Here is a 13,466-nt window from a genome sequence, read left to right as displayed (position 1 = left end):
ATAATATAATTTCAAAATATAAAATCAAAAAGATTTTCCTTCCACTCTCACCTGCTTAGAGCCCTGAGCAGTAGCTCCTGACAACAATTCTTACTAAGCAGTACAGTATCCATCATTTCCCTATGGCTGCCATATATTTTAATAGTGACAGCATCAGGATACTACTTCATAGCTTGAAAAGCATTTTCATGTACCTTACCTCATTTAAAACTCACATAAACCACATGAGGAAGCCCATTTTTTCAGAACCCATGTGTAGCAAGCTGCCTCCACTCTAAGTATTTAATCAAAATGTGGATATCATTTAGTTTTCATTGATGAAATGCTTTTTTTGGAACATAGTACATGGTAGTAAGACTCGTAGATGACCTGAATATAGTAAATAGTATTTTATATATCTAGAGGGGAAAATATTCCCCATACTTCAGCCCAGGCAGAAAGAACAGATTGTCCAGTGGTACCCAACTGCTACAGAGCCCATAACTGACACCGAAGTTCAAGGGTTCCCACCAAACTGAAAGATCCAGAAGCCAGAGGGAGACCTCTTACTAGCAGGGGCTTAGCTCTGCTCATTGCATTTCCAGCTTTGGCCATTATGTCTCTGCCTTTAGCAGGAGGACCTGCACTGGGCTGACGCTTAGGATCAGATCCATTTTCAGTCCTTCTCAGAGCACTCTGTTCTGTGCCTCTGAAGGCTGCGTTAATGGACTTCCTTGCCTTCTTGTCTTCTATTGGGTTCAACCAATGGAAAGCACCTGCAGGGTCTCAGAGAGCAAGAGGAGCGTGAGGTTGGGGTTCAATATTAATTCCCCTGGCTCCCTCCCTATCAGGTCATTAAACTTTGGTTGCATCCCTCTACCAAAGCCACAGCTCTTGTTGGATGACTTTCTTCTATAGTTATGCTCTCCAGGTTCTGGCAATAATTGTTTCCCCTGCTCAGTTAACAGCCTTTTGACTGTCACTAGCTTTGGGGAATAACACCATCCCTGTTGCTTTTCCTGCCCCCACCTTTGTATGTGGTCTCATAAATTCTCGTCATTTGCCCCATTTGAGTGTGGCATCTCTTTCTTGCCAGGGTCTGGGCTAATACAGGGTCCTGCACCAACTTCAGTGTTAGTACCTGCTTCTGCTGCTCGCTCCTCATACAGACTCCAGAAAACCTTAATTCAGAAAAATGATTATTACAGCCTAAAAAAGCTTCCTTCAGTTCAACTCCTAGTACATTTGGAATATGAATTAACCTCTAATTAGATTCTGCTTATTTTGTCTTTAGAATCATGCCCAGTCTACAAAGGAAGATACATATGACATAATAAACAAATGTTAACATTAATATTTATTAATTTATCAATATGTTGACATCACGATGTTATTAAGTAATTATTAAGTATGTTTTTATTCTCAACATCAAGTTAATTACTTGTGCTACTTGTACTCTCTCCTAGTTAGGGGTTTATTAATCTCTCAACATCTATAATTCTTCAAATTACATCCAAAAAAACTTTTTTTTTTGCAAACTAGACAAAGCATGGCGACTTATGAGAGTGGGTCAAAGTGGTCTTAGGGCCTGGGGTCAATGAATAGTGGCGTCAAATCCCGCAGGCTGGGGCCATTGCTTATTTCTGGGCTAAGCTGCTCTGCTTAACTCCTTGGAAATAAATGGTCTTTTCATTATAAAATGAAAATAGCCATCCTCTGGGACAACTTTAAGTTTCCCTTTTTCTATGGTTATATCCCTGGAATGACCAAGGACAAAACTGTTGTAAAATATACGTACTCATTTGATCTTACTCCTTTAACAATATGGATATTATTATTAATAAAGAATACAGTCTTATTTTAGAATAAAATATTTATTAATTTAAAGTATAAATAGCAAAACCTTATTAAGTGCTTACTTTGTACCAGGTTATATGTTAAGCACTCTGCAAGTATTATCTTACTTAGTCCTCATTACAACCCTATGAGGTAGATACACTTATTATCCAAGTTTTTGACTGCAAAAACTGAGACACACAAAGATAAGGAACTTCCCCATGGACAGAATCAGTATTCAAACCAGAGAGTTTGAATCTAGAGTACACATTTTACTACAATGTTCAATTTATCACTTAAGGACTATTTTTTATTATTTTTCTAAGCTTGTGGGAAGTTGCTATTGTACAAAGTTCTCTAGGCCTAGAGCCACAACAAACGTTTTAGACTTTGCCCTAGGGATGAGGTCTTCATAAAAAAAGTGAAGGCAAGCTGCCTGAAAACTATAATGTTTCCAGGAAGGTGGGTGAGACAAGAGTAGAATTAAGCAGTTCCTGAAAGACAGAATGTCTTCATGTGTACATAACGTGATGTAGAAACATGTCGATCTCTAGGCAAGAAAATTCCATACTCTCCTTTGGGAACACAGTTCTGCAGTGGTTCTCCTGCGTTCTAATTGCTCTTCTGTTTAAAACATAAGCAGTCTTTTCCCAGAGATATTTTCTTGAATCAATAAAATTATCTCCTAATTTAATATAGCAATGTTAAAACCATGGGAATTACATACTTTTTTTCTCCCAAATATTAGAACTACATAGTATTAATGTTCTCCCAAATATTATAGCTACATAGAGCCTTCCCTTTTTCTTTCAATTTAATTGAAACCTGGAATGTAAAAATAACTGCTGTAATTAAATCAAAGACAAAGGAAATTAAATATGAAAAAGAAGTTGCATACGTTTGGGATTTTCCTCACCTGTCTTCCATCTTCCTTTTGCCCTTTTGACCCAGTATCTCTCTGTTTATTGATTCTTTGTGCTTTCATTTATAATTTCAAATGAACGTTACAAGCTAAATGTGCCTCAATTTCTATGTATATTGATCTATCCCTCTCTTATCCCACTTTTGTCATTTTTCCACTTTCTTTAAGAAAGTTCACTTGTCTTCCTTTTGCCCTTCCTTTCATGCCCCTTGATCTCATATATTGAGTATATTGACATATATCTTTTCATTCTAGTTTTTCTAGTTAAAGATTTGGATAGCTAACAAGTCTTGAGGATTTACTGTGTGCTAGATAAGTGCATTATATATGCGTTATCTCATATAATCATCTAATCTATTCTATGAGTTGGATTCTGTTATTATCACCACTTACAGGTAATGAAATTGAGGCTTAGAGAGAGAGTAAGGTCAAGTTAATGATTAGTATTTGAATCCAGGTCTATCTTCGTCCAGTGGTTCCCCTCTTAGCCCCTCACAGTGTTGCTCTCTATATGATGAAGTGCATAGAAGGTTCTGAATTGGTTGATTGGGAAACAATATGAAAGTGTGCATTAATTTTAAAACATAATTTAAATTTTAAATAATAATTTTAAAATAATTTCAGTGGTCATTTCAATTGTTCTCCTGAACAATTTATCTTAAGGAGAGTCATAGATTTCCCAAAAAAAGAGGGGAAAGGCACAAAATAACAGGAAAGGAAAAGAAGAAAAGGGACTAGCTTTTATTGAGTGCTTACTGTATACTTGGTGCTGTTATCAGGGACCAGCTCAAGTTCACAGTTCTATCTATATATTCTATAATCCTCCTTTATTAAAAAAAATTAGGGTATTTCTGTATCTCCTACTTTTCCATGAATATCTTGCTCACAGTTCCTAAAGGTAATTCTTTACGAAAGGTTGTTTTTGTGATCCTAAATGCAAGAGTTTCAGTGCATTAGTGTGTAATTCATCTGACCTTAGAACTTGGAAATAATCAAGATATAATTAGATATGCCTTTGTCTCTTCATCTGTCTTAAGTTTCAGTTCTCTTATCTAGATTATTCTGCCTTTTGAATATGATTCTTACTAGTAGAAAAGGTAAAAACAAAATAGGAGTCATCAGCTTTTGTTTCCTCATTGTCATCTGTTTTTTATTCATTTTTCGTTTCATTTTGAATTTATAAATGATTCTTATGCCTATTCGCAAGCCTCAGCACACATTGACGATTAGTTTTCCTGACCATGTCCTTAACATCGCATATCATTTTTCAAATATGCAAATGTAGTAAAGATGGCTCGTTCATCTATATGTTTAAAGCAACAAAGATTTGGATTGAAAACTTCTGATTAAACAACAAGTGATGCATGCTTAGACTAGAAATTTAGGAAAATATAGAAAATTTTAAAAAACAACAGTGATAACCACTGTTGACCTTTTAAACCTATTTTCCTGTTTTCTTGAAAGGCTTATATAATTATTTTTATACTCATTCATATTAAATATTTAAGGGCATATATGTCTGTATCTTATTTTTTAAGACATTTTAAGTGGATTTATTTAGTTACTAATTTTCTTCCTCATATAGCAAGTCAGATTTAAGTCAGAAAATGTTGATTCTATTCTGGAATATTAACACTTAGTATATATTATTTATCAAAGATTTATGGAGGTTATAGAGAAACCATTCCTTTGGTCAAGAAATTTGTTTGGCCTTTGACTGAAGGTATATTTGAAGCCTCACACGTTGCTATTTTTTGATAAGATCATAGTCTGTAACTCTGAAAATGAAGCATCTTTATTCATTTTAAAACCTACATTATAAAGTTATTTTAACTTTAGTCATAGTTGTATTTATAGGTAGTAATATTCATTAAGTAATCTGTCAACATGGAGGTTGCCTGTTTGTAATTTTTATTTTTTGCTGGCTCCAGCATACTTTAATATTATTAAACATTCATAATCTTAACCAAAAATATAGATATATGGTAGACACTGAATCAATATTTCTGAATGCATGATTATTGGATGAAATGTTATAAAGAAGATGGGACAAGGTAGGTCGGTGGATTTGGTTGATGTGAGGTTATTATTGTCCTTTCAAATAGGGATTTCAGTAGAGGGTTCACAGTTAGGAGAGCAAGTTAGGGGTAAAGGCGCAATTGTAGGCCACTATTCTGATCTGATTAATTTTGCAATTCAGTTAGGAAAAGCAATCTAATTTTTTTTAAAGTTCAAATCAAGATCTCCGTGATAGACCTCTATCCTAGAAAGATCATTTTTTATGTTATTACTATGAGCAAGTAACTTAATCCCAGTTTTAAAATGGGAATGATGCCCTAACAGCAGAAATCTCACTTGTGCTCGAAATACTGCTATGTGAATTAGAGAAATAACCAGAAAGTTAGGATAGCAGCATTGTGTTCATTTTAAGGCAAGAAAATGCCAAGTAGTGATAAGACAGCTTGGGAAGAGGTGAGCATCAATCAAGAAATCTCAGCAATAAGGCTTACTTTCAAGTTTTATTCAATTTTAGTCATCCTGAAAACTTTGTGAGGCAAAATTTTCCAAAATCTTTGATTTATTCATATTTATTATGTAAAACTCAAAATCTGATCTATTATAAAATTATCCTCTATTAGCAACATGGGGAAATTGTATTATATAATAAAAACACAAGAACTCAAGGGCCATTTGGCCACATGACCTCTTCCACTCGTCTTTTTCTCTGTGCCGAATCCATCTTGGCATGAAGCCAAGGTAATTTCCAGAAATTGGCAGTGCGCTGGCAAATGCACATCTGCTGCTGTCTCCAACCCTTGCCTACTAATTTTGCACAAACCACTTCCTCCTTTTGAGGGCAAGGGAAGTGTGCCCAAAGGGCAGAGATGGAAGCACTACCTTGTGCTCCTGGCAGATTCAGGAGCCCTTGTAAGGGAAGCAGCAGCATCACCTGCAGCCTTGCCCATAGAGCTTCCTACTGATAAGGGTGACACGCCAACCTTGCCCTTTTGCCCCTCTGCTCTTCCTTATCTTTTTCCATTTGACTCTCAGTGTTTAAAATCCTTGCCTCATTTCCTTTCTATCCCCTTCTAATGAATTCTAGCTTTGCCTTCTCATGAATTAAAATATCCAAACAGTCAGTTCCCAAAAGGGTACCTGAGCCAAATCTGGACAGAGAGGGAGGAACTGAGAGGACAAGGACAGAGGCAGAGATGGTGGGGCTGCTTGTGTTCCCTTAGGTTCCACTTACCAGCTCCTTCACTGTGCAGTGGCAGTGTGTGGGAGTACGTACAAACACAGGTAAAATTTAGATATTTTTATCCTCCTACACTCTTACATGTAGAGTCAGCTCTGATCATATTTGAATATAGCCATGGTGATGATTTCTTTCCCTTTGTTCTCGTGCTTCTCCATTTCTCTGCATTTGTTGGTTGCGATTGGTCTTGATATTCCTGGTGAGCAGAGGAAAGCCTCTCTGACTGCATATCTTTATACACACCTTGAGGTTTCCATCAGCTCTGCCCACTCTCAGAGCCACTGAATCACCAATAGCTGGGTGCCCTGCACTCCTCTGTTAACAGGTGCAGGGCCACCCCTCTAAATGGGTGCTTGTGCTTCTTTGGGTGTAGCTTTAGTGCATCTAGAATAACACAGTGAATTATTATCGTTTTTGTCATCAGTGGTCATGCTATCATGGCTATTTGTTTCTATTTGTCTGAATAAACAACCGGACTAGGGGAAGATCATAGGATGAAGAAAGAGGATTCATTCTAGCTCTGACACTAATTAGTTGTATTGAGCGAGTCAGCAATCTCTCTGGGATTTGATTCTCATATGTAAAACAGGTGGTTGGACTATATTCCTTGAAGGTCCTGTTATTCCTTTATGTCTTAAATATCAAACTGAATGTGATGACCATGCTGAAGTTCTCTTCTTTAGACTCATTCCCAGTGCCTGTGTGAACAGGTCCACTTCATGTATACCATTAACCTCTTAGAAATGTGAAGAGATGGGAGTTCCCTGGTGGTCTAGTGGTTAGCATTCTGCGCTTTCACTGTCATGGCCCAGGTTCAACCCCTGGCTGGGGAACTGAGATCTGAGGCGTGGCCAAAAAAAAAAAAAAAAGAAATGGGAAGAGATTACAAAACAAACACATGTTTTTCTAACTTTTTGTATATGAGCTCATTTCAATATGAGGTCATCAGGGAGAAGAAACTCAGAATAAAAATGGACAAAATGGAAATTTACCAGGAATTAATATAAAATCCTGTAGTTGGGTTCAAAGAACAAATTGCACAAATAGGTGTTTGGCTGAAATTCACATATACATTTGGGTATTTGCATTATCAAGTCTGATGTGAGCCAACAGCATGATATATGCCCTGTGCTGTAAAGGATAACCACGAATCCCAACGGCAAAGAAAGACTGGAAGCAACTTTACTAAGGCAGTGGCCAAGTCTGAAAATACGAAGTCAGCAGTCTTGAAAGAGATCAGGCTGAGCAAGGTCAGAGAGGCCAAAGGCAAGAGACAGCTCAAGGTTGTGGCAGGAGGTCAGCAGGAAAGCAAAATGAGGGGATCAGTAATATCAGAGCTTAGAGATGAGTAAAAAGGAAGGAAGTGGAGAGGACTGGGGTGGGGAATGGCGGTCAATTCAGCAAACAGCTGTTGCTGTAGCGAAGGGTTCCAGCTTTTCTTTTTCTTTATTTCTTTCTTTTCCCAAACATTATAGTCCCAGGCAGCTTCCCAGCCCCTAAATTTCTCCATGCCCTAGAATTTAAGTCCCTCCTAACCTAACCTCAAACAGTTAAAGTTTTCTGATTTGTTTAAAGGGAAGAATTATCTGCATTATTTCATGAGCTTTCAGAGCCCATATGTGAAGGAGCTACCTTTATTGCACACTACTCTCCAACCTTAGCTGGCTCTTTCATTATTTCCAGGTGATCAGCCCTCCCACACATGCCCTGGTCGTTTTTTCTCTGCCTCTGCTAATGGTCTTGTTCTTTCCTGACTTCCTTTCCTCTGTCAGTTTCAAACACATCTTCCTTGCAAAGGTTCACCTCAAGTGCAGTCAGCCCAATCTACCTTCTCCTGCCCCATTCTTGTTCCCCTTCTCCCACAGCCTGTAGAACAGAATATGGCTCGTATGTCATGGGGTGGGAGTGGGCAGGAGGTAATTCCCTTGGTGTAATTATTAACTCTTTAAGTAGTGTATAAGCTTTGAAAAGAAGAAACTATGTCTTACAGAGACCACATGGTATAGGAGAGAGTTTGGAATTAGGAAAAAGAAAATGGTATTAAGTCCTGGCTCTGTGACCTTTAGCATATACCTCTCTCTAGGCCTCCGTGTCCTTCTGGGAAAAACAGGGATAGCCATTCCATGCTCTGGCTTCCTTAAACAGGCAATCAGGTGTTTAGGTCAAGGTCACAGGAAAAGTACTCTAAGAAAGTGAAGGGTTATCGTAAGAGGTGCCTTGTCGTAAAAAAAAGGCAAGGGAATTTGAGAATCTGAATTCTGAGTTAGATTTTAATTCCTGCTCTACCGCTTACTCAATATGTGGCCTTAGAAGTTTCTTACTTCTTTCAAATGAAAATGACACTATCACAAAGATGATGGTGTTGGTGCTGGTTTATATGCCAATTTCTAAGAGCCAGCTGTCAAATATTTAGTAACTTTGCAAGCAGGTTGTTAAGCTGTTGTTATTAGCTTGAAATCTGCCTTGGTGGGAGTATTTATACCAGGGAAATTGGTAAACACTACAAATGGCATTGTTGGTTTTTTTATCCTGGAGAGTAAACACATCGCTGATTACCTAAACGGGACTCCGTAAATTGTAAAGCCCTTTGTCTTCCTTCCCATTAAAAGTAGTAATGGTAATAGTAATGTCCTGTGCCCATAGAACCTAACCTAGTGCGTGGTTCTAGCATTTATTTAATAAAAACATTTTTAATTTAACTTGGTACTGCTCCTAGCATGCATTTAATAAAAACATTTTTAATTTAACTTGGGTTCACCTTTGTATTATTTTGATACTTCTGTCCCTGAGCTAAAGAAGCTCCCACGTTTACCTCTCTTTAAATTCCTCTCTATAAAGTGTCTTTTTATTTTTATTGTTTTTCCTTTTTGGCCACACCACGCGGCATATAGGATCTTAGTTCCCCGACTAGGGGTGGAACCCGTTCCCCCTGCAGTGGAAGCACAGTCTTAACCACTGGACCACCAAGGAAGTCCCTGAAGTGTCTTTTTAAAATCAGATAACATAAATAAAAATCTGGTTCAGTGCATGAAACACACAGTAGGCGTTAAACCGTCTACATTTATGAGCTAATTATCTTCTTTCTAAAACTTCATCTCTTCTGATATTTCATATCTCAGTTAATGACATTGTCCATCTATCCACTATCCCAAGTAAGTTATCTGAAAGTATTCCTCTCCTGTCCTTTTCCTCACCCACCCCCATGTTTTATCAATCACTAGATCTTACCAGTTTTACCTCTTAAACCTGTCCCCTCCTCTTCATTGCCATTGCTACTGCCTTGGTTTGGGTCCTCATCATTTCTTACTTGATCTCTTCCTCCTAACTGATATCTTGACCTTCAGTCATTCTCCTTCAATCCAACCTCTACTGCTATGGGTATGATTTTAAATTACAAATCTGACCAAATCACTCCCTTGCTTAAAATTCCTTAATGACTCTCTGTTGTCTTGAGGATAAAATCTAAAAGCTTTAGCTTGCCATACAGGTCCACCATATGCTGACCTTGGCCCACCTTTTACAAGAGTTATCTCCTGCTGCTCCCCATTACTACCTGGAACGCCTAGTCTCACTTCCCTAGTAATCCCTGGTCTCAGTAATGAAGATGAGAAATTAATAACATAAGAATGGTCTATTTTTATTTGTAACCCCCAATATAGGATACTATGGCTCCCCATCACCTTCAGAATAAAATCCAAATCTCTTAGCCTAGCATACTTACAATCTAGCCCCTGACTCTCTCCAATTCTTATCTTTCTCTGTATATATACATATAACCTACATTTCAGCCACTAAGATATCTCATCTGTTCCATATTTTCATCCTTCCATGCCCTCGTTCACACTTTCTCCAAACCTGTAGTACCCTCTTCCTCTTCTTTCACTCACTCCTCTCCTGCCTGCCCAATGAATTTCTACAGTTCCTTCAAACAGATCAATAGTTACCACCTTTGGGCAGCTATCCCTGAAACTATCCCTCCCTATTCTGTGCTCCCAGAGCACTTGGTTAAGCAGTGTACAGTCAATCTTTGTTGGCCTGTCTTTTGCCCCCTCTGCGAGATCATCTTTATCCCCTGGCCTCTAGCACATCCTTGATGCTTAACACAGAGTGAAAGAAGGAAGGACTATTATATAGGGATTTGCAAAGAAAGTAAATTTCTGATAAGAGACATACACTGGATAAGTTTAAGATTGATTTTGCATGATCTGGTGAATCTAGAACAATTCCATGTCTTTATTTTCAGGGGGGTAGGTAGCTCTGAGAAATTGGTGCTAATGGACAGATCAGAAGCAAAGAATAAGTTTAAAGAGCTGCGGCTTGGTCACATTGCTCCAGATTTGGTGCAGTACAGTAAAACAAAATTTACATCTTAGGAATTTATCTGTCACATACACAAGACATTTATCTACATGCCTTAATGAATGCCTTAGAAAGTAAAGCAAGGTGCCAGTGGACAAGACACTAAAGCAAACAGAAGATATCATCAGTGACTTATAATAACACAGAATGTAGTTTCTAACAAAAATATATTTATACCTTTGGGAAGGGAAACAATTTTTTTCTGATTATAAATATAATATATATGCCTTAGTTTGTTCAGGCTGCTATAACAAAAATACCACAGACTAGATGGCTCAGACAACAAACATTTTTACTTCTGACAGTTTTTTGGAGGCTGAGCTGAGATATCCAAGATCAAAGCACTCACAGATTTGATAATCTGGTGAGGGCCTGCTTCCTGGTTCATAGACAGCCATCTTCTCACTGTGTCCTCACATGGCAGAAGAGGGAAGGGAGTTCTCCGGGGACTTTTTTTATAAGGCACTAATCCCATTCATGAAGGCTCCACCATCATGACCTAATCACATCCCAAAGGCCACCACCTCCAAACAGCATCACAAATGAGTTTCAACATGTAAATTTTGGGGGGACACAACCATTCAGTCTATGGAAACATATTAATGCAAAATGCTTAGAATATCTCGAAAAACACAACAACATAAATCCCTCCCAAATCTAACCACCTAGAATTAACTGTTGTTACTTCTTTGGATGTATCCTTCCAGTCTTTTTTTCTTGTATATGTGTTTGTGTATCCTTTTAAATAATAAAAATTTTAAATGGCTTACATTGTATATATTGTTCTAACCTATTTTTTATATTAATATGTCATGAACATTTTCTCATGTTAGTAAATACTCTTCTACAACATGATTTTTAACTGCTGCACAGTATTCCTTCATGTGGATGAACACCACTGTTTAATCAATCCCCCTTGTTTCAATGTTTTTATTATTATAAAAGGAAGTGTAGTGGTGTGGGTGACTAAAGAAAGGGTGATCTCACGACCTCCTCCTGTTTTCCCCAGGTTCTGAAGCCCCCTCTTACATCAGAACTCTTTTCTAATGATCCTCTGAGTGTCATCTCAGGACCCTGGGCACACTCATGGCACGATGGCCAACCCTCAGGAGCACCTGAGCTGCTCCTCTTCCCCACACTTGCCTTTGAGTGAAAACAAAACCTTCAATGGACTACAAGATGACATCACACCTATGCGAAGCCACCCTTCACCCAAGCTTCTTAAGGACCAGCAGGAAAAGGGGGTGGTGCAAACAGAGCTAACTGAGGGCATGAACAGCCCCATCACCACAACAGTGTTGACAAGTGTAAGCGAGGATTCCAGGGACCAGTTTGAGAACAGCGTTCTTCAGCTAAGGGAACAAGATGAATCGGAGATGGCCGTGTCTCATGGGAACAGCAACACTGTGGATGGAGAGGGCACAAGTGGAACCGAAGACATCAAGATTCAGTTCAGCAGGTCGGGCAGCAGCAGTGGTGGGTTTCTTGAAGGACTATTTGGATGCTTAAGGCCTGTATGGAATATCATTGGGAAGGCATATTCCACTGATTACAAATTGCAGCAGCAAGGTAAGCTAGAGTATGGACCTGGAAGATATTTCCTGTGTAAACACACTACCACCATTAACTGGATAACCTTTGATAAATTAAAGACCTAGTGCCAGAAGAATACCCCATATCAATTTCCTATAGACCTTCTGAATGGAACAGATTGACATATGGTTGGTCTTTTTTGGTTGAAGCCCACGTTTTCTGGTTGTACAGTCCAGTGGTGTCCAGAGTAGAGTACATATAAGACAATCCATGACGTTGTGAGGAAGAAGATGTTAGAGCTTCTGTTCCTTTTATCTCATCATTTTAAATTTCTATTTTCATGCATGTTTTCATATATATTTGGTATTTTAATAAAGTTTTACAGGTATATAATTTATAAATAAATCACATAGTGAGTGCATATTCAAAAATTTTATTGACGGTTTTTACAGTCAAAAAGTCTGATGGTCACTGGACTAATTCAAAACCAGACAGAAGCCACATGGTATTGCCCCTGAAGATTGCAGGCCTGCCTTAGGTAGTAGTAAAAAGGAATTTTTTTATCTTACAGTCAGGCACAGAAAGCTCACATTTTAAGGAAAGAACAAAATATCTAACCATTTTTGAGAAACATTATTATTTCGAGATCCCACAGCTTTTTAAAAAGTAAAATTTTAACTCCCATCATTGTGTGGTATGTATATTCATATACTCCAATTCAAGCCTTATGCTTTTGAAGTAAAGAGAACACATGGCACTAGTGTTCTTTATAACTTCATTTATATTGTTGAAACAATTTTTTCCTGAGAACAAAAGTAATATATATAGAAATTTTGGAACATACAAGTAAGTTCCCCCCCAAAAATTAAAATAATCTATGATCCCCAATCTCCTGACAATAACCACCATTAGTGTTTTTGGTATATATTATGTTAGTCTATACATGTGTGTATGTGTGCTTAAAAAAAGTCATGCTGTTCTGTAACACTTTCTTACTTCATATTGTGAACATTTCCTGTATCATGAAATATACTTTTTCAGCATCATTTTTAATGGCTGCATAATATTAAATTGTGTTAACATACACAGTTTAAGTAATTGTAATTAAGTAATCCTCTGTTTTTTTCCTTGTGATGAGAACTCTTAGGGTTTACTGTCTTAACAACTTTCATGCATTAACATAAACAGTGTTCATTATATTTATCAAGTTGTACACCACATCCCTAGTACTTACTTATCTTATAACTGGAAGTTTGTACCTTCTGACTGCCTTCATCCAATTCCCCCTCCCCGACTCACCACCTCTGGTAACCACAAATCTGATCTCTTTTTTCGTGAGTTTGTTTTTGAAGTATAATTGACCTACAACACTATATTAGTTCCTGGTACACAACATAGTGATTTGACATTTCTGTACATTTCAAAATGATCACCATGATTAGTTACTGTCTGTCACCATACAAAGATGTTACATAATTATTGACTATATTCCGCACACTGTACATTTCATACCCTTGACTCATTTATTTTGTACTAAAAGTTTGTACCTCTTAATCTCCCTCACCTATTTCTCCCCTCCTC

General features: G+C 37.7%; 1 protein-coding gene across 1 annotated transcript in view; it reads left to right on the top strand.

Moving 5' to 3' along the window:
• The window catches only part of MAP3K13 (mitogen-activated protein kinase kinase kinase 13), a 164,769-nt gene that overhangs the window by 108,956 nt on the left and 42,347 nt on the right, over positions 1-13,466 (top strand). The window contains exon 3 of the mRNA XM_061194389.1: positions 11,362-11,921. Within this exon, the coding sequence (XP_061050372.1) occupies positions 11,447-11,921 (475 nt within the window). The 5' untranslated portion in view covers positions 11,362-11,446. The remainder of the gene's footprint in view (positions 1-11,361; positions 11,922-13,466) is intronic.

This window comes from Eubalaena glacialis, chromosome 6 (assembly GCF_028564815.1).
Source record: "Eubalaena glacialis isolate mEubGla1 chromosome 6, mEubGla1.1.hap2.+ XY, whole genome shotgun sequence".
Classification (NCBI taxonomy): Eukaryota; Metazoa; Chordata; class Mammalia; order Artiodactyla; family Balaenidae; genus Eubalaena; species Eubalaena glacialis.
This window is presented reverse-complemented; position numbering and strand designations above follow the sequence as displayed.